Source organism: Pan paniscus, chromosome 11, assembly GCF_029289425.2.
Source record: "Pan paniscus chromosome 11, NHGRI_mPanPan1-v2.0_pri, whole genome shotgun sequence".
Classification (NCBI taxonomy): domain Eukaryota; kingdom Metazoa; phylum Chordata; class Mammalia; order Primates; family Hominidae; genus Pan; species Pan paniscus.
Window position 1 is genome coordinate 11,259,049 of NC_073260.2, and position 17,075 is coordinate 11,276,123.

At 47.0% G+C, this 17,075-nt stretch overlaps 1 protein-coding gene across 4 annotated transcripts in view; it reads right to left on the reverse strand.

Moving 5' to 3' along the window:
• Positions 1-17,075, reverse strand: part of SLC25A25 (solute carrier family 25 member 25) — a 40,875-nt gene that overhangs the window by 15,250 nt on the left and 8,550 nt on the right. The window contains exon 1 of one of the 4 annotated variants that reach the window (XM_003822314.6): positions 1,864-2,623. The exons of 2 other annotated variants lie outside the window; for them this stretch is intronic. In XM_003822314.6, the coding sequence (XP_003822362.1) occupies positions 1,864-2,082 (219 nt within the window). In that variant the 5' untranslated portion in view covers positions 2,083-2,623. Of the gene's footprint in view, positions 1-1,863; positions 2,624-17,075 lie in introns of those variants that run through there. One more of the 4 variants, XM_003822313.6, reaches the window with a different exon arrangement.

The following is a 17,075-nucleotide window of genomic DNA, read 5'->3' on the forward strand; positions in this document are numbered from 1 at the left end:
CTGGTCTCAAACTCCTGACCTCGTGATCTGTCCACCTCAGACTCCCAAAGTGCTGGGATTACAGGCATGAGCCACTGCGCCTGGCCTAAAGTGAACTTTTCAAAAATGTTTCCAAAACATTCTGGAGGTCCTTTTTGTGATTTGGTGAGGCCAGCCCCAATCAGCCAGTGATCACAAACCCCAAACACCTTCAGAGCACTGTTCTGGAAAAGGATGCGGGCTGCATCCATGTTCCTGTTACTCCAGTTCTTGGTCTATCTGCTTTGAGAGTCTATGCTTCTCAGATTTGCTTTCTCTCTGGCTTCAAGTCCAACCAGCTGCCCCATATCCCACTTGGGGCTCCCCCAGTTTGCAGCCAGCTGAACTGTCTCTCTTTTGGGGATCAGCCAGTAAAAGGTGTGGGTCTCTTGATTCTGCAGGCCAGGAACTAAGCTGTTCAGAACAGACAGTCCTATCCTAGGCAGTCCCTGGGGGGAGAGCTGGCAAGGGGGTACTGTATGATGCTGAAAAATAGAGCAGTTAACTGCTAAAGACAAAAATAGGTGATTTTAAAAGGAGCCGGCCATTCGAGGTAGTAATAAGGCAAGCAGGTCTATAGATAAAAGTTCCTCACAAAGCTAGTGCCACAGCCATTCCAATCTTGTCTAAAACAATCAAAAGCTACAAAGTGACACCCTCTCTTTGCATATTAAGCACAGACATCTCAGGCGTAACAGTCTCTGAGAGACCCACTGCTTTGCTCAGAAGGAACCCATCAAAGACGAAGACTTCTCCCCAGTGCCCACATGACTGCAAATGTTATTACATCAAAAGTCCCTAGTAGCAAAGGCAAAATGAGCTTTTATTTCTTAAATGTAGCAATTCATCTTAACATCTCTGTGGTATCTACAATGTGCCAAACGGGCAGAATCTCCTTTTCTTCTCTGATTTTTCTCCTAAGTAAAAAGATTGAAAATAACCAAAGCTCAGGAGGTGAACGAGGTCACTCCTACGGCAGGGAGGAGAAATCTGAGCCAAGTGGCAATTTCCTTTCTAATACTGAGCACTCCATTAGTCTCCTTAAAAACTGCTTTCCTAAGGGGAAAACGAGGCAGCACAGGACAAGGATTTGGGGGTGAAATCTCAGCTCCACCTCTCTTTAGTTGTTTAACCCTGGGCAAATAATGTAACCATTCTGCACCTCAGTTTCTTCATCTACGAAATGGGGATACTACTACTTACCTTGGCTCTTGTGAGGATGGTAACTCACGCTCTGGGCTCAGGAGGGATGAAAGACCCCACAGTTGGCAGACCCGCAGCGGCCGCAGTCATTTCCAGAGGGGCACCAGCCTCTGCGCCTCATGACTCCAGCCTCTCCTCGGACCCAGTCTCACGCCTTCACTCTTCCTCCCAGACCCAAAGGAGAGATGGGTCGGACCCAGGCAAGGGGACTGTGACCTTCAGGATGCCAAGACCACCCCCACAGCTCCAAGCAACTGGGTTCCACGGTCGAGGCACACTCTCTCGCCCCTTTAGCTTCACCCTTCCTGAGCTGTTCGGATAAGCTAAGGCACACTTTCACAGGCTGCCCCCACTTTCAAATGGCTTTCTTCAGCCAAACTAACAAATCCTAAGGCAAGTCTATTGCAACCTTCCTTCCCTCAACAGCCACACTGGGGTGCTCGCAGTGGGTAATGCAGCTTTCACAGGGGCCACAGAAAGATTTTAGATTGAATTTGTGGGTTTCCTCATTGCCTACCACTTCTCCCTGAACCCCGAACTAACGTTGTGAGTTCTCCCTTCCTCCCCACACTCGTTTTTTCCCCAGGAAAATGATCCCAGACCAGGCCCTAAACTAGGAGGTCCTCTTGAGGCCAACATTACCTTAGGAAACTGCTCTGCAGGTCCAACCACCAGCAAAATGGTGGGTCTTTTTTCCGTGGCCTCAGCCCTTCCGTCCTGTTTCCCCAAAAAGCTTGCCATCTGGTCTCTCCGGGCAGGGGCTGGGGTGCCTCTGACTTCATGATCGTCCCCCTCTCTGGAGCCTTGGCACCCAGCCCTGGGGAAAAAGCTAGCTAGGAAATGCCACAGCATCTGCAACATCACGGTCTCCTCCAAACGCCTCCGATGGTGACTGTTCACTTTTGAGGGATGTGACCACAGTACCAAGGCTCTCTGGCTACACAGCTGCTGGGAGGACTGGCCTGGGGTTCTCAGGCTGGAAGCTCTGCATGCAGGGGTGGTTTCCTGCTTTTTCAAGTGTGCTAGCACTGCTGTCGTGCCCGGCCTGAGAAGTAGCTCACTCTAAGGGAGGCTTGCCAGGCTGCCGGCAATAAGGAGAAAGCAGCTGGAGCTTCTTCAATAAAAACTCACTTCTGCAGGTGATGGTGAGCAAACGTTTGGCTTTTTTTTTAAAAAAAAAAAAGAAAAGAAAAGGAAAACGCGACAGCCAAGCAGACCACTCCCGGAGGCAGCAAGCAACTTCGAGCTCCCAGTTATTCAGCTGTCCTCGCTCATCACCCAAGCCGAGGACCCGAGCATCCAGTCTGCATTCTCACTGCAGCAGAGCCTGGCCAATCACCTCTGCCGACACTACCAAGTTCATTATCCCTACCAGCACCAGCCCTCCAATCACAGGCAGCTGATTGCCTGCATGAAGCCCGGCAATTCTGCAGGGAGGTGCGGACTCAAGCTCCAGATGAGGCTCAGCTTACAGAATCCACTCTGAGCTGGCTCCGTAGCAAAAGTAACTCCCTGCCCTCCACCCGGGTTGCTTCCAGCAGGCATTCACCATCAAGTGCAACACCATCAAGAGTCCTTGGCAGCATGTCCTAAGAGCATTCTAGAAACATTTTTCCTTGTTTCAAGATCCAGTTTTCTCCAGCAGAGCACATGCCACATCACAGCAGCTACTTCTGCTGCGTCTCCCTCCAGAAGATGAGCTGCCTGGGGGCAGGGACCAAGTCACAGACCTTTCTACCCCTAGGACCAGGCACAGATTAAGTCTGTAGACTGAACTGAGTAAAAGGTCATAAATAAAAAGGAATTAATCTTTGGTCATTTGTTTCTTAGTTTACTAACAGATAAATGCACTGGCTACTGTCATTCCTCACTGAGGTGACCCTCTGATAGTGTTCACAACCTTTATTGACTGATTGATTGATTGAGATGGAGTCTCGCTCTGTCATCCAGGCTGGAGCGCAGTGGGTCGCTCTTGGCTCAACGCAACCTCCACCTCCCAGGTTCAAGCGAATTCTCCTGCCTCAGCCTCCCAAGTACCTGGGATTACAGGCACCTGCCACCATGCCTAGCTAATGTTTGTATTTTTAGTAGAGACGGGGTTTCACCATGTTGGCCAGGCTGGTCTCAAACTCCTGACCTCAAGTGATCCACCCACCTTGGCCTCCCAAAGTGCTGGGATTACAGGAGCGAGCCACCGTGCATGGCCCCACAACCATTATTTAAAAATACAAACACAAGGCCGGATGTGGTGGCTCATGCCTATAATCCCAGCACTTTGGGAGGCCAAGGCAGGCGGAGTTCAAGACCAGCCTGGCCAACATGGTGAAACCCCGTCTCTACTAAAAATAGAAAAATTAGCCGGGCATGGTGGCAGGCGCCTGTAATCCCAGCTACTTGGGAGGCTGAGGCAGGAGAATCACTTGAACCCAGGAGGCGGAGGTTGCAGTGAGCCAAGATCGCACCATTGCACTCCAGCCTGGGTGACAAGAGCGAAATTTCATCTCAAAAACAAAAAACAAAAAAAAACAACTTGTTAAATGACAAAGTATAGAAGAAAGGGGATTGTGTGCTGCCATTTATTCCTAGCTTTTATTTGTGAAGACGGCCTCTGGAAAGACAATCAAATTGAAGAGAGGGTGTGGGGCGGGGAGGACACTTGGGGCTTTGAGAGGAGAAAGGCAGATGAGAGACGTGTTTTCACCGAACATCCTCTTGTATCTTGCGAAACTGAACCATAAGCATGTATGACCCAGGCATACACACATACACATGTAAATAAAACAATCATTGAAAAAGAAGGCCGAGCGCAGTGGCTTACACCTGTAATTCCAGTACTTTGGGAGATGGAGGTGGGCCGACTGCCTGAGCCCACGAGTCTGAGACCAGCCTGGACAATGTGGAGAAACCTGCCTCTTCAAAAAGTAAAAAAAAAATAGCCAGGCATCGTGGTGCCTGCTGTAGTCCCAGCTACTCAGGAGGCTGAGAGGTGGGAGGATCACTTGAGCATGGGTGGTCAAGGCTGCAGTGAGCCATCATCGTGCCACTGCAGTCCAACCTGAGTGACAGTGAGATCCTGTCTCAAAAAAAAAAAAAAAAAAAGACAATCTGGAGAGAAAGTAAGATGGTTGAGATGGGGTCCTAAGGCTTGTTCTGAAAGCTGAAGGAGCCTTTATCAGTTGCCCTCTCACTAGATAAACAGAACTTGTCCAGAAGCAGTTTTGCATGTTGATTAAATGCACAGTCTCTGGAGCCAGACCCCAAATTCCAATCCTGGCCATCACTTATTAGCTGTGTAATCTTGGCTAAGATACTTCAGCTCTCTGTGCTTCACTAGCCTTATGTGCAAAATGGAGTTAGTACTTCATAGAATTGGTTAAAGACTAAATTAGAGAATATATAAAAGTTCTTAGGACAGTACATGGAGCTATTAGCTATTTTATTATTATTATCTACAAAATGATTGTGATTCATGCAACTAGATCATTTTAATACTAAAGAAGAGCCAGTCCATAGCCAAAAACCCTAAGTAAATAAAAATCCTTTGGCCAGGAGTGGTGGTTCACGTCTGCAATCCCAGCACTTTTGGGAGGCCAAGGCAGGTCTTTTGAGCCCAGAGTTTGAGACCAGCATGGCCAACATAATGTGACTCTGTCTCTACAAAAAAATCAAAAATTAGCCGAGCATGGTGGTGCGCACCTTGTAGTCCCAGCTACACGGGAGGCTGAGGTGGGAGAATCACCTGAGCCTGGGAAGTGGAGGCTGCAGCCTGGTTGACAGAGTGAGACCCTGTCTCAAAAATAAATAAATAAATCCTTTAATGAATGTGAGCCCTGTTTTTAGGCACAGAAAGTCTGGCCAGATGGAGGAGATAGTGATGTTTTGGCCTCCCATCTATACACATAAGAGAAATCCCTTATTTAGTAGATTACCGCTTTTTAATTTAATGCACTTCCTCCTACCACAGAACTGAGTTATGAGTTCAAGGGCTTCCGGCAAAGATAGGAGTAACAGGGACTAAGTCACCTTCCTGCCTATAACTACAAGTGCAAACAAAACATAGAAAACAATCTTTCCCAGCCACTGGACAACAGGCTAAGGACACTGATTCCTGAGAAATGTATACAATGTATACAAATGAAGCCAGGAGCGCCTCCCATTGCCCCAGCTTCCTGCCTGGAGCTTCCAGTCTAGGTGCAGAGCAGAGAAGCCAGGTGGAACCCAGCAGCCTCCTGATGTTCAAGAGATGGGGCTGGGAGGCTGGGGAGGCCAGGCCAGGGCAGCTAGAGTGTGCCAGACAGAGCGCCGGAGAGGAGAGAGCTGCACAGGGAGTGAGCTCCCCCAAGGGTCCCCAGGGAGTCACAGCGCATGGGTGGGAGGAACCTACCTGAGCATGGGGAAAGAACCATCCCAAAGGATTACAGGGCTAGGAATAGTTCCCGTTCCCGTCAGCCAGAGTGGAAAACCTCAGAATACAGGGAGGTTCAGAAAGAGTGCTCAGAGGGTTTTGCCTCTACAGTGAGGCAAAGCCAGCCCTAGGCTAAATGCTGTCCTTGTTCCGCCCAACAAAGCAAGCCCTGCAAGGGTCAAACTACTCCAAGATAAAGCTCAAGAATATTCATAGGAAGACACTAATAACCAGCACCCAAGAGGGCAAAATCCAGTAAAAAATGAATAGGAACTACAAAGAAGCAGGAAAAGGTGACCCATAATGAGGACAGAAATCAATAGAGACTGAGCAGAAATGACATGTATGATAGACTTAGTACACAGGGACATTCAAAATTATCATAATTGTACTTCCTATGCACAAGAAAGTAAGGAAAGATCAAGTGTGTCAAGTAGAGACTCCGCAGATTAAAAAGCTCCACCTCAAACTCTAGGTAAAAACTACAATGTCTCAGATGAAAAATGATTTTAACAGATCAGACACTGCAGAAGAAAATATTAATAAACTTGAAGACACAGCAATAGAAACTTCCTAAAATAAAACACAGAGGAAACAAAACAAACAGAGCATTGGTGAGCGGTGGGATGACCCAAACAGGTTAACACCCATAGCTGGAGTCCATGAAGGAGGGGGCTGAAAAAATAATTTAAAGAAATAATGGCCAAATATTTCTCCAAATTTATTAAAAGCTACAGATCTACAAATCTAAGATGCTCAACAAACCCTAAGCACAAGAAACATCGAAAAAATGAACTCTGGCACATCACAACTAAATTTCGGAACACCAGTGATAAAGAGGAAATCTTAAAAGCAGACAGAGAAAACAAGACCCATTACATACAGATAAGAATGACTGGGTTCTGGCCAGGCGTGGTGGCTCATGCTTGTAGTTCCAGCTACTCAGGAGGCTGAGGCAGGAGAATCGCTTGAACCCAGAAGGCGGAGGTTGCAGTAAGCTGAGATTGCCTCACTGCACTGCACTCCAGACTGGGCGACAGAGTGAGACTCCGTCTCAAAAAATAAAATACAATAAAATAAAAGAATGACTGGGGACCGAGCGCGGTGGCTCACGCCTGTAATCCCAGCACTTTGGGAGGCTGAGGCTGGCTGCAATGGTGCGATCCCAGCTCACTGTAACCTCCGCCTTCCGGGTTCAAGCAATTCTCCTGCCTCAGACTCCCAAGTAGCTGGGATTACAGGCACCCGCCGCCATACCCAGCTAATTTTTGTATTTTTAGTAGAGATGGGGTTTCACCATGTTGGCCAGGCTGGTCTTGAACTCCTGACCTCAGATGATCCACCCACCTCGGCCTCCCAAAGTGTTGGGATTACAGGCATGAGCCACTGCTCCCAGCCTATTTAAGTATCTTTAAAAGATAAGTGACTATTTAAAGCAAAAATAAAACAATACACTGTGGGTTTATAACGTGTGTAACAGTAAAATGCATGAGGACCACAGCTCAAAGGCTGGGAGGATAGAAATCAAAGTATACTGTTTAAGATTCTAAAACTAGGCCAGGTATGGTGGCTCTCACCTGTAATCCCAGCACTTTGGGAGGCTGAGGCGGGAGGATTGCTTGAAGTCAGGAGTTTCAGACCAGCCTGGGAAACAAAGTAAGACCCTGTCTCTAGAAAATATACAAAAATTAGCCAAGTGGCCAGGCACAGTGGTTCACGCCTGTAATCCCAGCACTTTGGGAGGCTGAGGCGGGTGGATCACATGAGGTCGGGAGTTCGAGACCAGCCTCACCAACATGGAGAAAACCTGTCTCTACTAAAAATACAAAATTAGCCGGGTGTGGTGGCACATGCCTATAATCCCAGCTACTTTGGAGGCTGAGGCAGAAGAATTGCTTGAACCTGGGAGGTGGAGGTTGCGGTGCGCTGAGATCACGCCATTGCACTCCAGCCTGGGCAACAAGGGCAAAACTCTTCTCAAAAAAAAAAAAAAAAAAAATTAGCCGAGTATAGTGGCTCACACCTGTAGTCCTAGGTACTCGGGAGGGTAAGGCAGGAGGATTGCTTGAGCCCACAAGTTCAAGGTTGCAGTGAGATATGATCACACCACACATTCTAGCCTGGGCAACAGAGTGAGATCTTGTCTAAAAAAAAACAACAACAAAAACAAACACCCAACTTGACCACACTGACATTTACAAAATACTCCACCCAACAACAGCAGAATACACATTCTTTTCAAGTGCACTCAGAACATATTCCACCCATAAAACAAGTCAACTCATACAAAGTATGTACTTTGACCACAGTGGAATTAAATTGGAAAAAAATGACAGGTACGCACCTGTAGTTCCTGCTACTAGGGAGGCTGAGGTGGGAGGATCGCTTGAGGCCAGGAGTTCAAGACCAGCCTGGGCAACATAGCAAAATCCAGTCTCTTAAGAAAAAAAAGATATTTGGAAAATACCTAAATATTTGGAAATTAAATAATACAACTGTAAATGATTCACGTGATATGTCAAAGAAGAAATCAAAAAGGAAATTAGAAAGTATTTTGAATGGTGAGAAAGCACAATGTATTAAAATTTGTAGGATGCAGCTGCAGCAGTACTTAGAAGGAAATACCTATATTAGAAAGGAAAGGTCTCAAAATCAGTGGCTTCAGTTTCCACCCTAAGAGATCAGAAAAGAACAAATTAAATGCAAAGCAAGCAGAAGAAAAAAATAATAAACTAGGTGTTAGCGATCATGCCTTATTTATCTTAAACTTCCCTAGACCAGCACCTAAGACAGGAATCGATGGAAATGTGTTCAATTGAATACCTTGCCTATATGTGTTTAAATATATATATTGCATATATGCAAAGATAGGGTCTTGCCATGTTGCCCAGGCTGGTCTTGAACTCCTGGGCTCAAGTGATCCTCCCATCCTGGCCTCCTCACCTTGGATTACAGATGTGAGCCACCACACCTGTTCCAATTCTTTTTTTTTTTTGAGACGGAGTTTTGCTCCTGTTGCCCAGGCTGGAGTGCAGTGGTGTGATCTTGGTTCACTACAACCTCCGCCTCCTGGCTTCAGGTGATTCTCCTGCCTCAGCCTCCCGAGTAGCTGGGACTACAGGCGCCCGCCACCACACCCAGCTAATTTTTATATTTTTAGTAGAGACGGGGGTTTCACCATGTTGGCCAGGATGGTCTTGAGCTCTCGACCTCAAGTGATCCTCCCACCTTGGCCTCCCAAAGTGCTGGGATTACAGGTGTGAGCCACTGTGCCCAGCCCAATATATATTTTTTAAAACATTTTTCTTGCGTCTTTGATTTCCTTGTAGGTTAATATAGTACATTTCTTTCCTTTCACATGTAGCTTTCTTGGGTAGGATGAATCACCCATATCCAGGGATAGACTGCCAAGTGTAACCCTCTTGTAAAAGTAGCTTATAAACATCAATAGAATCTGGTTAAGAGGAGGTTAATACCTGCAGAAATAACCACTGTTCTAAGAATCTAGACAATAGAGGCTGATGGTGTCAATGAAAAGAATCGAATTCTGTAAAATATTTAAAGAGGTTTATTGTGAGCCAAATATAAGTGACCAAGGCCCATGATACAGCCCCAGGAGGTCCTGAGAACATGAGCCCAAGGTGGCTGGGTGACAGGTTGATTTATACATTTTAGGGGGACAGAAGTTACAAGAAGACATCAGTCAATACATGTAAGGTGTACATTGGTTCAGCCTGGTAAGGTGGGACAACTTGAAGGCGGGGGCTTCCAGATCATAGGTGGGTTCAAAGATTTTCTGATTGGAAATTGGGGTTGAAAGGGTTATTATCTAAAAACCTGGAATCAATAAAAAGGAGTGTCAGGCCAGGCGCGGTGGCTCACGCCTGTAATCCCAGCACTTTGGGAGGCCGAGGTGGGCGCCTGGAAACCCAGCTACTCGGGAGGCTGAAGCAGGAGAATCGCTTGAACCCAGGAGGCGGAGGTTGCAGTAAGTCGAGATCGCGCCAGTGCACTCCAGCCTGGGCAACAGAGTGAGACTGTATCAAAAAAAAAAAAAAAAAAAATCTGTTTTAATGTTAATGCTGGTCGGTTGTGCCTGAATTGCAGAGAGGAGGGTATAATTAGGCATGTCCCTCCCTTCCCATCATGGCCTGAATTAGTTTTTCGCGTTTACTTGGAATGCCCTTAGCCCCCTGAGGTCCATTCAGTTGGTTGGTGGGGCTTAGAATGGGTACTTTTCAGAGAACAGTAATGGAATACACCTCTAGAGGGAAGTAGTGAGTCGAATCATGGGCACTTGACTTATTCCAAATTACCCTGATAAAATGCCCAGAGTATAAAGGAGCCTGGAGCACCACACACAAAGACAATTGGAGATGCCCAAGGGAGTCTTAGAAGAACAACGCAGAAAGCGAGTTCTCAGGACTGACCAACTCCACGGCAATCTCCAGGTCTCATCACCTCCTTGCTTAACTGCCTAGTACCTATCTTAGAAATATTAACACTCAGCGGTGGCTCACGCCTGTAATCCCAGCACTTTGGGAGGCCGAGGCGGGCGGATCACAAGGTCAGGAGATAGAGGCCATCCTGGCTAACACGGTGAAACCCCATCTTTACTAAAAAAAAAAAAAAAAAAAAAAAAAAAAAAAATTAGCTGGACTCGGGATGCTGAGGCAGGAGAATGACGTAAGCCCGGGAGGCGGAGCTTGCAGTGAGCGGAGATCGCGCCACTGCACTCCAGCCTAGGCGACAGAGCAAGACTTCATCTCAAAAAAAAAAAAAAAAAAGAAAAAAGAAAAAAAAGAAATATTAACACTCAGAAGCCATGAGAGGGAAGAGTAGTAACACTTTTTAGAAAGTTAACAGATGAAGCGAGATTTTATTTGACAGAAAGTCAGAATGATTAGGCTGATTGATTTGATGAGGACTGGCACAGCCAATATGGTCATATAAAAGGCCTTTTCCATAAATTAAATGAGTCATATATGCAGCTCTAAGATTTTGGCCAAAACCAGAACCCAAACCAAAACCAAAAAAAAAAAACAATTTTTTTTTTTTTTTTTTTTTGAGACGGAGTCTCACTCTGTCACCTAGGCTGGAGTGCAATGGTACTATCTCGGCTCACGGCAACCTCCACCTCCCGGGTTCAAGCAATACTTCTGCCTCAGCCTCCTGAGTAGCTGGGACTACAGGCGCCCGCCACCATGCCCGGCTAATTTTTGTATTTTTTAGTAGAGATGGAGTTTCACCATGTTGGCCAGGCTGGTCTTGAACTCCTGATCTTGTGATCTGCCCGCTTCAGCCTCCCAGAATGCTGGGATTACAGGCTGAGCCACTGCGCCCGGCCTCAAACAAAAACATGTAAAGCAGATGTACAGGCCGGGCGTGGTGTCTCACACCTGTAATCCCAGCACTTTGGAGGCCGAGGTGGGTGGATCACCTGAGACCAGCCTGGCCAACATGGTGAAACCCCATCTCTACTAAAAATACAAAAATTAGCCAGGCGTGGTGATTCTAGCTACTTGGGAGGTTGAGGCAGGAGAATCCCTTGAATCCGGGAGGCGGAGGTTGCAGTGAGCCAAGATTGCGCCACTGCACTCTAGCCAGGGCAAAGAGCGAGACTGTCTTAAAATAAAATAAAATAAAAATAATAAAGCAGATATACAAAATGTGCAAGGGGATATGCTGTTTTCAAAATTATTTTTGGGTGGTACAGGAGGCAAGAGTTTGAAGACTCTCTTTTATATACTGATATATGGCAGTGCCAGGCTATTCCAGAGGCCGGACTGTAGCAGGTGAATGTCAGTCTCCGCTGGAATGAACCAATCAGCCAACAGAAAAACTCAGCTCCTATGTGCTGCCTGCGCTGGGCGGCTGGAGTTTCAGGCTGTAAGGCAGGACTCTTAAACGCCCACCTGGTGTGACTCAGCAACAATTGGACAATGAAGAGGAGCCACAACTCACCTCATTTGGCACAAATGAAACTAAGGTATGGCAGATGACAGAACTGCAATAATGAAAAAAGGAAATCCACGATCTATTTCCATTTTAGGAAACAGAACTGGAAAATCTAGCTTTGACAAAAACTCCCTAAAGAAAACTCCTGTAACTGTGGAAGGAAAAGAGAAGTCCGGCACGAAAACCCTCAGTCTTGTGGATGGCTTCTGTTTACTCCTGGTGAAAAGCCAGTCCCCCTCGAGGTCCCAAGTTCAAGGTGAATGCATATTAAAGATGTCTTTTTCTTTTCTCTACAAGAAAGTTAGAGGCATACAAAATTTACCCAACTCTTAAGTGTAAGATTTTAAGATGTAACAAGTCAAGTTCTACAGAAGCAAGGGTCTGCGTGGAAATATGGGATTTCTACTTTATTTTATTTTTTTTGAGACAGGGTCTGGCTCTGCTGCCCAGACTGGAGTGCAGGTATGATCATGGCTCACTGCAGCCTCAACCTCCCAGGCTCAAGGGATCTTCCCACCTTAACCTCCCAAGTAGCTGGGACCACAGGCATGCCTGGCTAATTTTTTAAAATTTTTTGTAGAGACTGGGTCTCCCTATGTTGCCCAGACTGGTCTCGAACTCCTGGCCTCAAGCAATCCTCCCACCTCAGCCTCCCAAAGTGCTGGGAGTACAGGCATGAGCCACCGTGCCCGGCCTAATTTCTCTTCTTTTTCTGCTCTTATAAGAGCATGATTCTCCTTTAGATTAGACATGTGCACCAAGAGTAAGGAGCAGGGGGTGAATATGGTATGGAGGCCAGCATGTGACAACCCAATCACCTAAAATGTTCAAAAAATTTTGAAGCAACCCAACACTGGCCAGTGGGAGCCGCACAATTCGTCCATGTGAGCCTACTTGTTGTACCCACCCTGTCCTTATCCTCTCCTTTCCTTCTCCCACGTGAAAAAGCAAACCAACAAATTTATTACTAAAGCAACATAAAATGTTTTTAGTTTCTGAAAACAGATCTCAGGATTGCACTCACACTGAGATGATCTGACTCAACACAAACTTAACTCTCACCAGCTGCTTGCTCTGCTTTGCACAAGGACTGCAGGCAGGAGAGAGGTCAAGGGGGTGAAACCCTCCCTGGGCTGCCTTACACGCAGCACAGCTGTTCGGGGTGGGAGGGCAACTGGATGAATGCCGGCTAATAGCTGGTTTAAACCAAGCCAGCTCTCCTAAACAATTCAGAAAAGGAATTCTTTAGCTATAGAACTATCTACGTTTAGATCCTATTTTTCCTTCTTCTGTAGGTTAGAGAGGAAGAGACTCTGGCAAACAAAAAACACACCCAAGATGTGAATGAAAAAAGGAAAAAAGTTAACTGTGTCCATAAATGCATCACTAAGGGGTGCTGAGGAACCTTGTCTTTCTCCCTAAAATCCCCCTACAATGCCTTTATAGGACACTGGACAAATTGCTTAACTTCTCCAGCCTGTAAAATGTGGGGAGTGAACTGAACAACCTTGAAAACGCTCCAGTTCTAACATTATATGGATTCCAACTCAATCTAAAGGCCTTAACCAAAAGCAACAACAGGGTTTTGGGCAAGTGGGATAGAAAAGGCCAACAATGGCTGGGGGTGGTGGCTCACGCCTGTAATCCCAGCACTTTGGGAGGCCGAGGTGGGTGGATCACCTGAGGTTGGGAGTTCGAGACCAGCCTGGCCAGCATGGTGAAACCTCATCTCTATTAAAAATACAAAAAAAAAATTAGCCGGGCATGGTGGCGCATGCCTGTAATCCCAGCTACTCCATGCCTCCACGCACTCCAGCCTGGGCAATGAGAGCAAAACTCCGTCTCAAAAAAAAAAAGCCCAACAAGGTTGATGAAGGTGTGCACCATAGCTGGTTTTAACCAACAGGACCATTCCACTGTGTCCTATCTACTCTACAGATAAGGACTTAACAGACAGTTGGTTCTTTTTTTTGGGGGGGGCGATGGAGTCTTGCTCTGTCACCCAGGCAGAAGTGCAGTGGCACGATCTCAGCTCACTGCAACCTCCACCTCCTGGGTTTTTTGTGGTTTTTTTTTTGTTTCTTTGTTTTTTTTTTTAGATGGGGTATCACTCTGTTGCCCCAACTGGAGTGCAGTGGCGTGATCTCGGCTCACTGCAACCTCCACCTCCCAGGTTCAAGTGATTCACCTGCCTCAGCTTCCCAAAGTGCTGGGATTACAGGCATAAGCCACCATGCCCGGCCCCTCCTGAGTTTTTTTAAGCAATTCTCCCGCCTCAGCCTCCCCAGTAGCTGGGATTACAAGCACGCACCACCAGGACCAGCTAATTTTTTTTTTGAGAGGGAGTCTCGCTCTGTCACCAGGCTGGAGAGCAGTGGCACGATCTGGGCTGCCTGCAACCTCTGTTTCCCAGGTTCGAGCGATTCTCCTGCCTCAGCCTCCCGAGTAGCTGGGACTACAGGCGTGCACCACCATAACCGGCTAATTTCTGTATTTTTAATAGAGACGGGGTTTCACCATGTTGGCCAGGATGGTCTCAATCTCTTGACCTCGTGGTCCGCCCGCCTCGGCCTCCCAAAGTGCTGGGATTACAGGCATGAGCCACCGCGCCTGGCCCCTCCTGGGTTTTTTAAGCAATTCTCCTGCCTCAGCCTCCCCAGTAGCTGGGATTACAGGCATGCGCTACCAGGCCTGGCTAATTTTTTTTTTTTTTTTTTTTTGTATTTTTAGTAGAGACAAGGTTTTGCCAGTTGGCCAGGCTGGTCTCGAACTCCTGACCTCAAGTGATCCACCTGCCTTGGCCTCACAAAGTGCTGGGATTACAGGCGTGAGCCACAACGCCCAGCCAGTTGGTTCTTATTCTTGGTGATCTAAACTACCCTCTCTCCACCTTTTTTTTTTTTTTTTTTTTTTTGGCATCAGCAGCATTTCAATCAATGGTTTTTGAGAGTCTTCTTACACAATGTAGGCGGTTCTGTGTTTTGGAAGAAGTGTCACATTAGACTCCAGCCAACAGGGAGGGAGGACAGGAGGAAAGGTATGGAGCCACAGTGTGATGGAACAACACTGAAAGCTTCAGGCACCGGCAGGAACAGGGACAGCCACCTCTCCAGTTTCCCCACTGATCCTGCAGAAAATGAGTCATGATTTATCTCCTCAAACTTCCTGGAAAAGCCAGCCAAGAGCTTAAAGTAGATAAGAAGCTCCTTATGGCCTACCTTTGTTATTCATTTACTTTAAAGGAAGATGCATCTTTAAGACAACAGCTTCTTTTGTCAGGTGTGGTGTTGAGTCTTTTATATCCCGTATTAGGAACAGTGTACCTATCATTTTAGTCACGGCTTCCTGTGCACCACCAAGGCCTTAAAATGCTGAGACAGAGTTATGCACAGGTATGTCAATGTCTGTTAATTTCATAAACTATGAAAATAAATGTGGCCAAGTTTTAAAGGCAAGTTAAGTGTCCACAGTCAAAGAAGGAAGGCGGCACTGCATTGAGCTAAATGGGGCAGAGTCAAAATCCTGGGTTCTGGAACTGGCTTGGCCTCCAAGCAACCCAGCCTCCGAGCCTTAGTCCCACTTCTGCAAAGTAATGCTGGTTAGTGAGATGATCTCCAAAGCTTTGAAGTAAGCTCCACTTGAGCTTCCACTTTCACAACTTCAAGGTCAACTCTGTACTTAGGAAAGACGATCCACGGCTTCTGAGAGGGCAACAGGCTTGCAAGATGACGAGGTCCCATTTCTGTCCAGGGAAAGCATGCGGGCCCCAAAGACGTCTTTTTGTGTAGATAGAGTGAGTGAGTCTACTACAACTTTTTATTGTTTCTTTGCTCATTTTGATGTCCACAGAGCCCAGGTTTTCCACAGCGGACATCCCCTTCCACACCACGGAAGCTTCTCCCTCTCCAGGTTGCTGGGGTGGGGCTGTCTCCCTGGGTGCCACACACCCTTTAATGCTGATGTCCCCAGGCTTTGCCCTCCCTTGCCTTTCGCTTTTCACCTAAGCAAACTAGGGGCAAAATATAGGTGATTCTGACCAATTCTGGGCACCTTATTTTCAAAGAACCAATGGGGAAGTCACTTGGTGAATATGTGCCAGACCCAGTCCTGGGCTCTTTCTATGCTTTATCTAATTTAACCCACACACCCCCCTTATGCAGTAGGTCCTCATGCCAACAAGTTTCTGATAAGGAAACAGACTTGGAGAGGGTGAGTCATTTGTTCAAGGTCACTCAGCTAGCAAGCAGCAGAAGGAACATTTGAACCCAGGTCTCATACCATACAAATCACTCTTTTTTTTTTTTTTTTTTTGAGACAGAGTCTCACTCTGTTGCCCAGACTGGAGTGCGGTGGCGCAGTCTCGGTTCACTGCAACCTCCAACTCCCAGGTTCAAGCAATTTTCCTGCCTCAGCCTCCCGAGTAGCTGGGATTACAGATGTGTGCCACCATGCTCGGCTAATTTTTGTATTTTTAGTAGAGCTGGGGTTTCTACATGTTGGCCAGGCTGGTCTCGAACTCCTGACCAGCCTCCCAAAGCGCTGGGATTACAGGCATGAGCCACCCATTTAAAGTATACAGTTCAGTGGTTCTCAGTATCTTCACGGATATGTGCAACCATCACTCCAGTCAACTTGAGAATATTTCCAACACCTCAAAAAGAAACCTCATCTCACCTTCCTATCTCTCTACCCGCCAGTACCCCACTCCCAGGTAGGCAAGCACTACTCAATTTTCTGTCTCTGTAGACTTCTCCATTCTGGACTTTCACCTAAATGGATCATACAGTGCATGATCTTTGCGACTGGCTTCTTTTTTTTTTTTTTTTTTTTTTTTAAGACGGAGTCTTGCTCTGTCGCCCAGGCTGGAGTGCAGTGGCGCGATCTCGGCTCACTGCAAGCTCCGCCTCCCCGGTTCACGCCATTCTCCTGCCTCAGCCTCCCGAGTTGCTGGGACCACAGGCGCCCGCCACCGCGCCCGGCTAATTTTTTTTGTATTTTTAGTAGAGACGGGGTTTCACCGTGGTATCGATCCCCTGACCTCGTGATCCACCCGACTTGGCCTCCCAAAGTGCTGGGATTACAGGCGTGAGCCACCGCGCCCGGCCGCGACTGGCTTCTTTCAATCAGCTTAACATTTCCGAGGAAAGTCTGTACTATAAACCCCATGGGTTATTGTCTCAGCTAAGGGAACTGTAAGGTATGGACAGCACGTCACCTGAGAAGTGCATGATGATACCTGTTTTTAGCAGCAGCAGAGATTATAGGAAGATAAGACCACAGATTTCAGATAAAGGGCCCTTGGATCACTTTTCTGTCTTGCTCCTGAAGGTACACATGGGGCAATGGGCAGCAGCAGATACAAGATTTCAGTCTAACATGACAGAGAACTCACAGTGACTCCAATTAGGTTCACAATAGAAAGGGTGGATGACCATCTGCGAAGGATGCTCCAGGAGAGCTTATCTCCATGTTGGGTGGAAGGCTGGCTAGT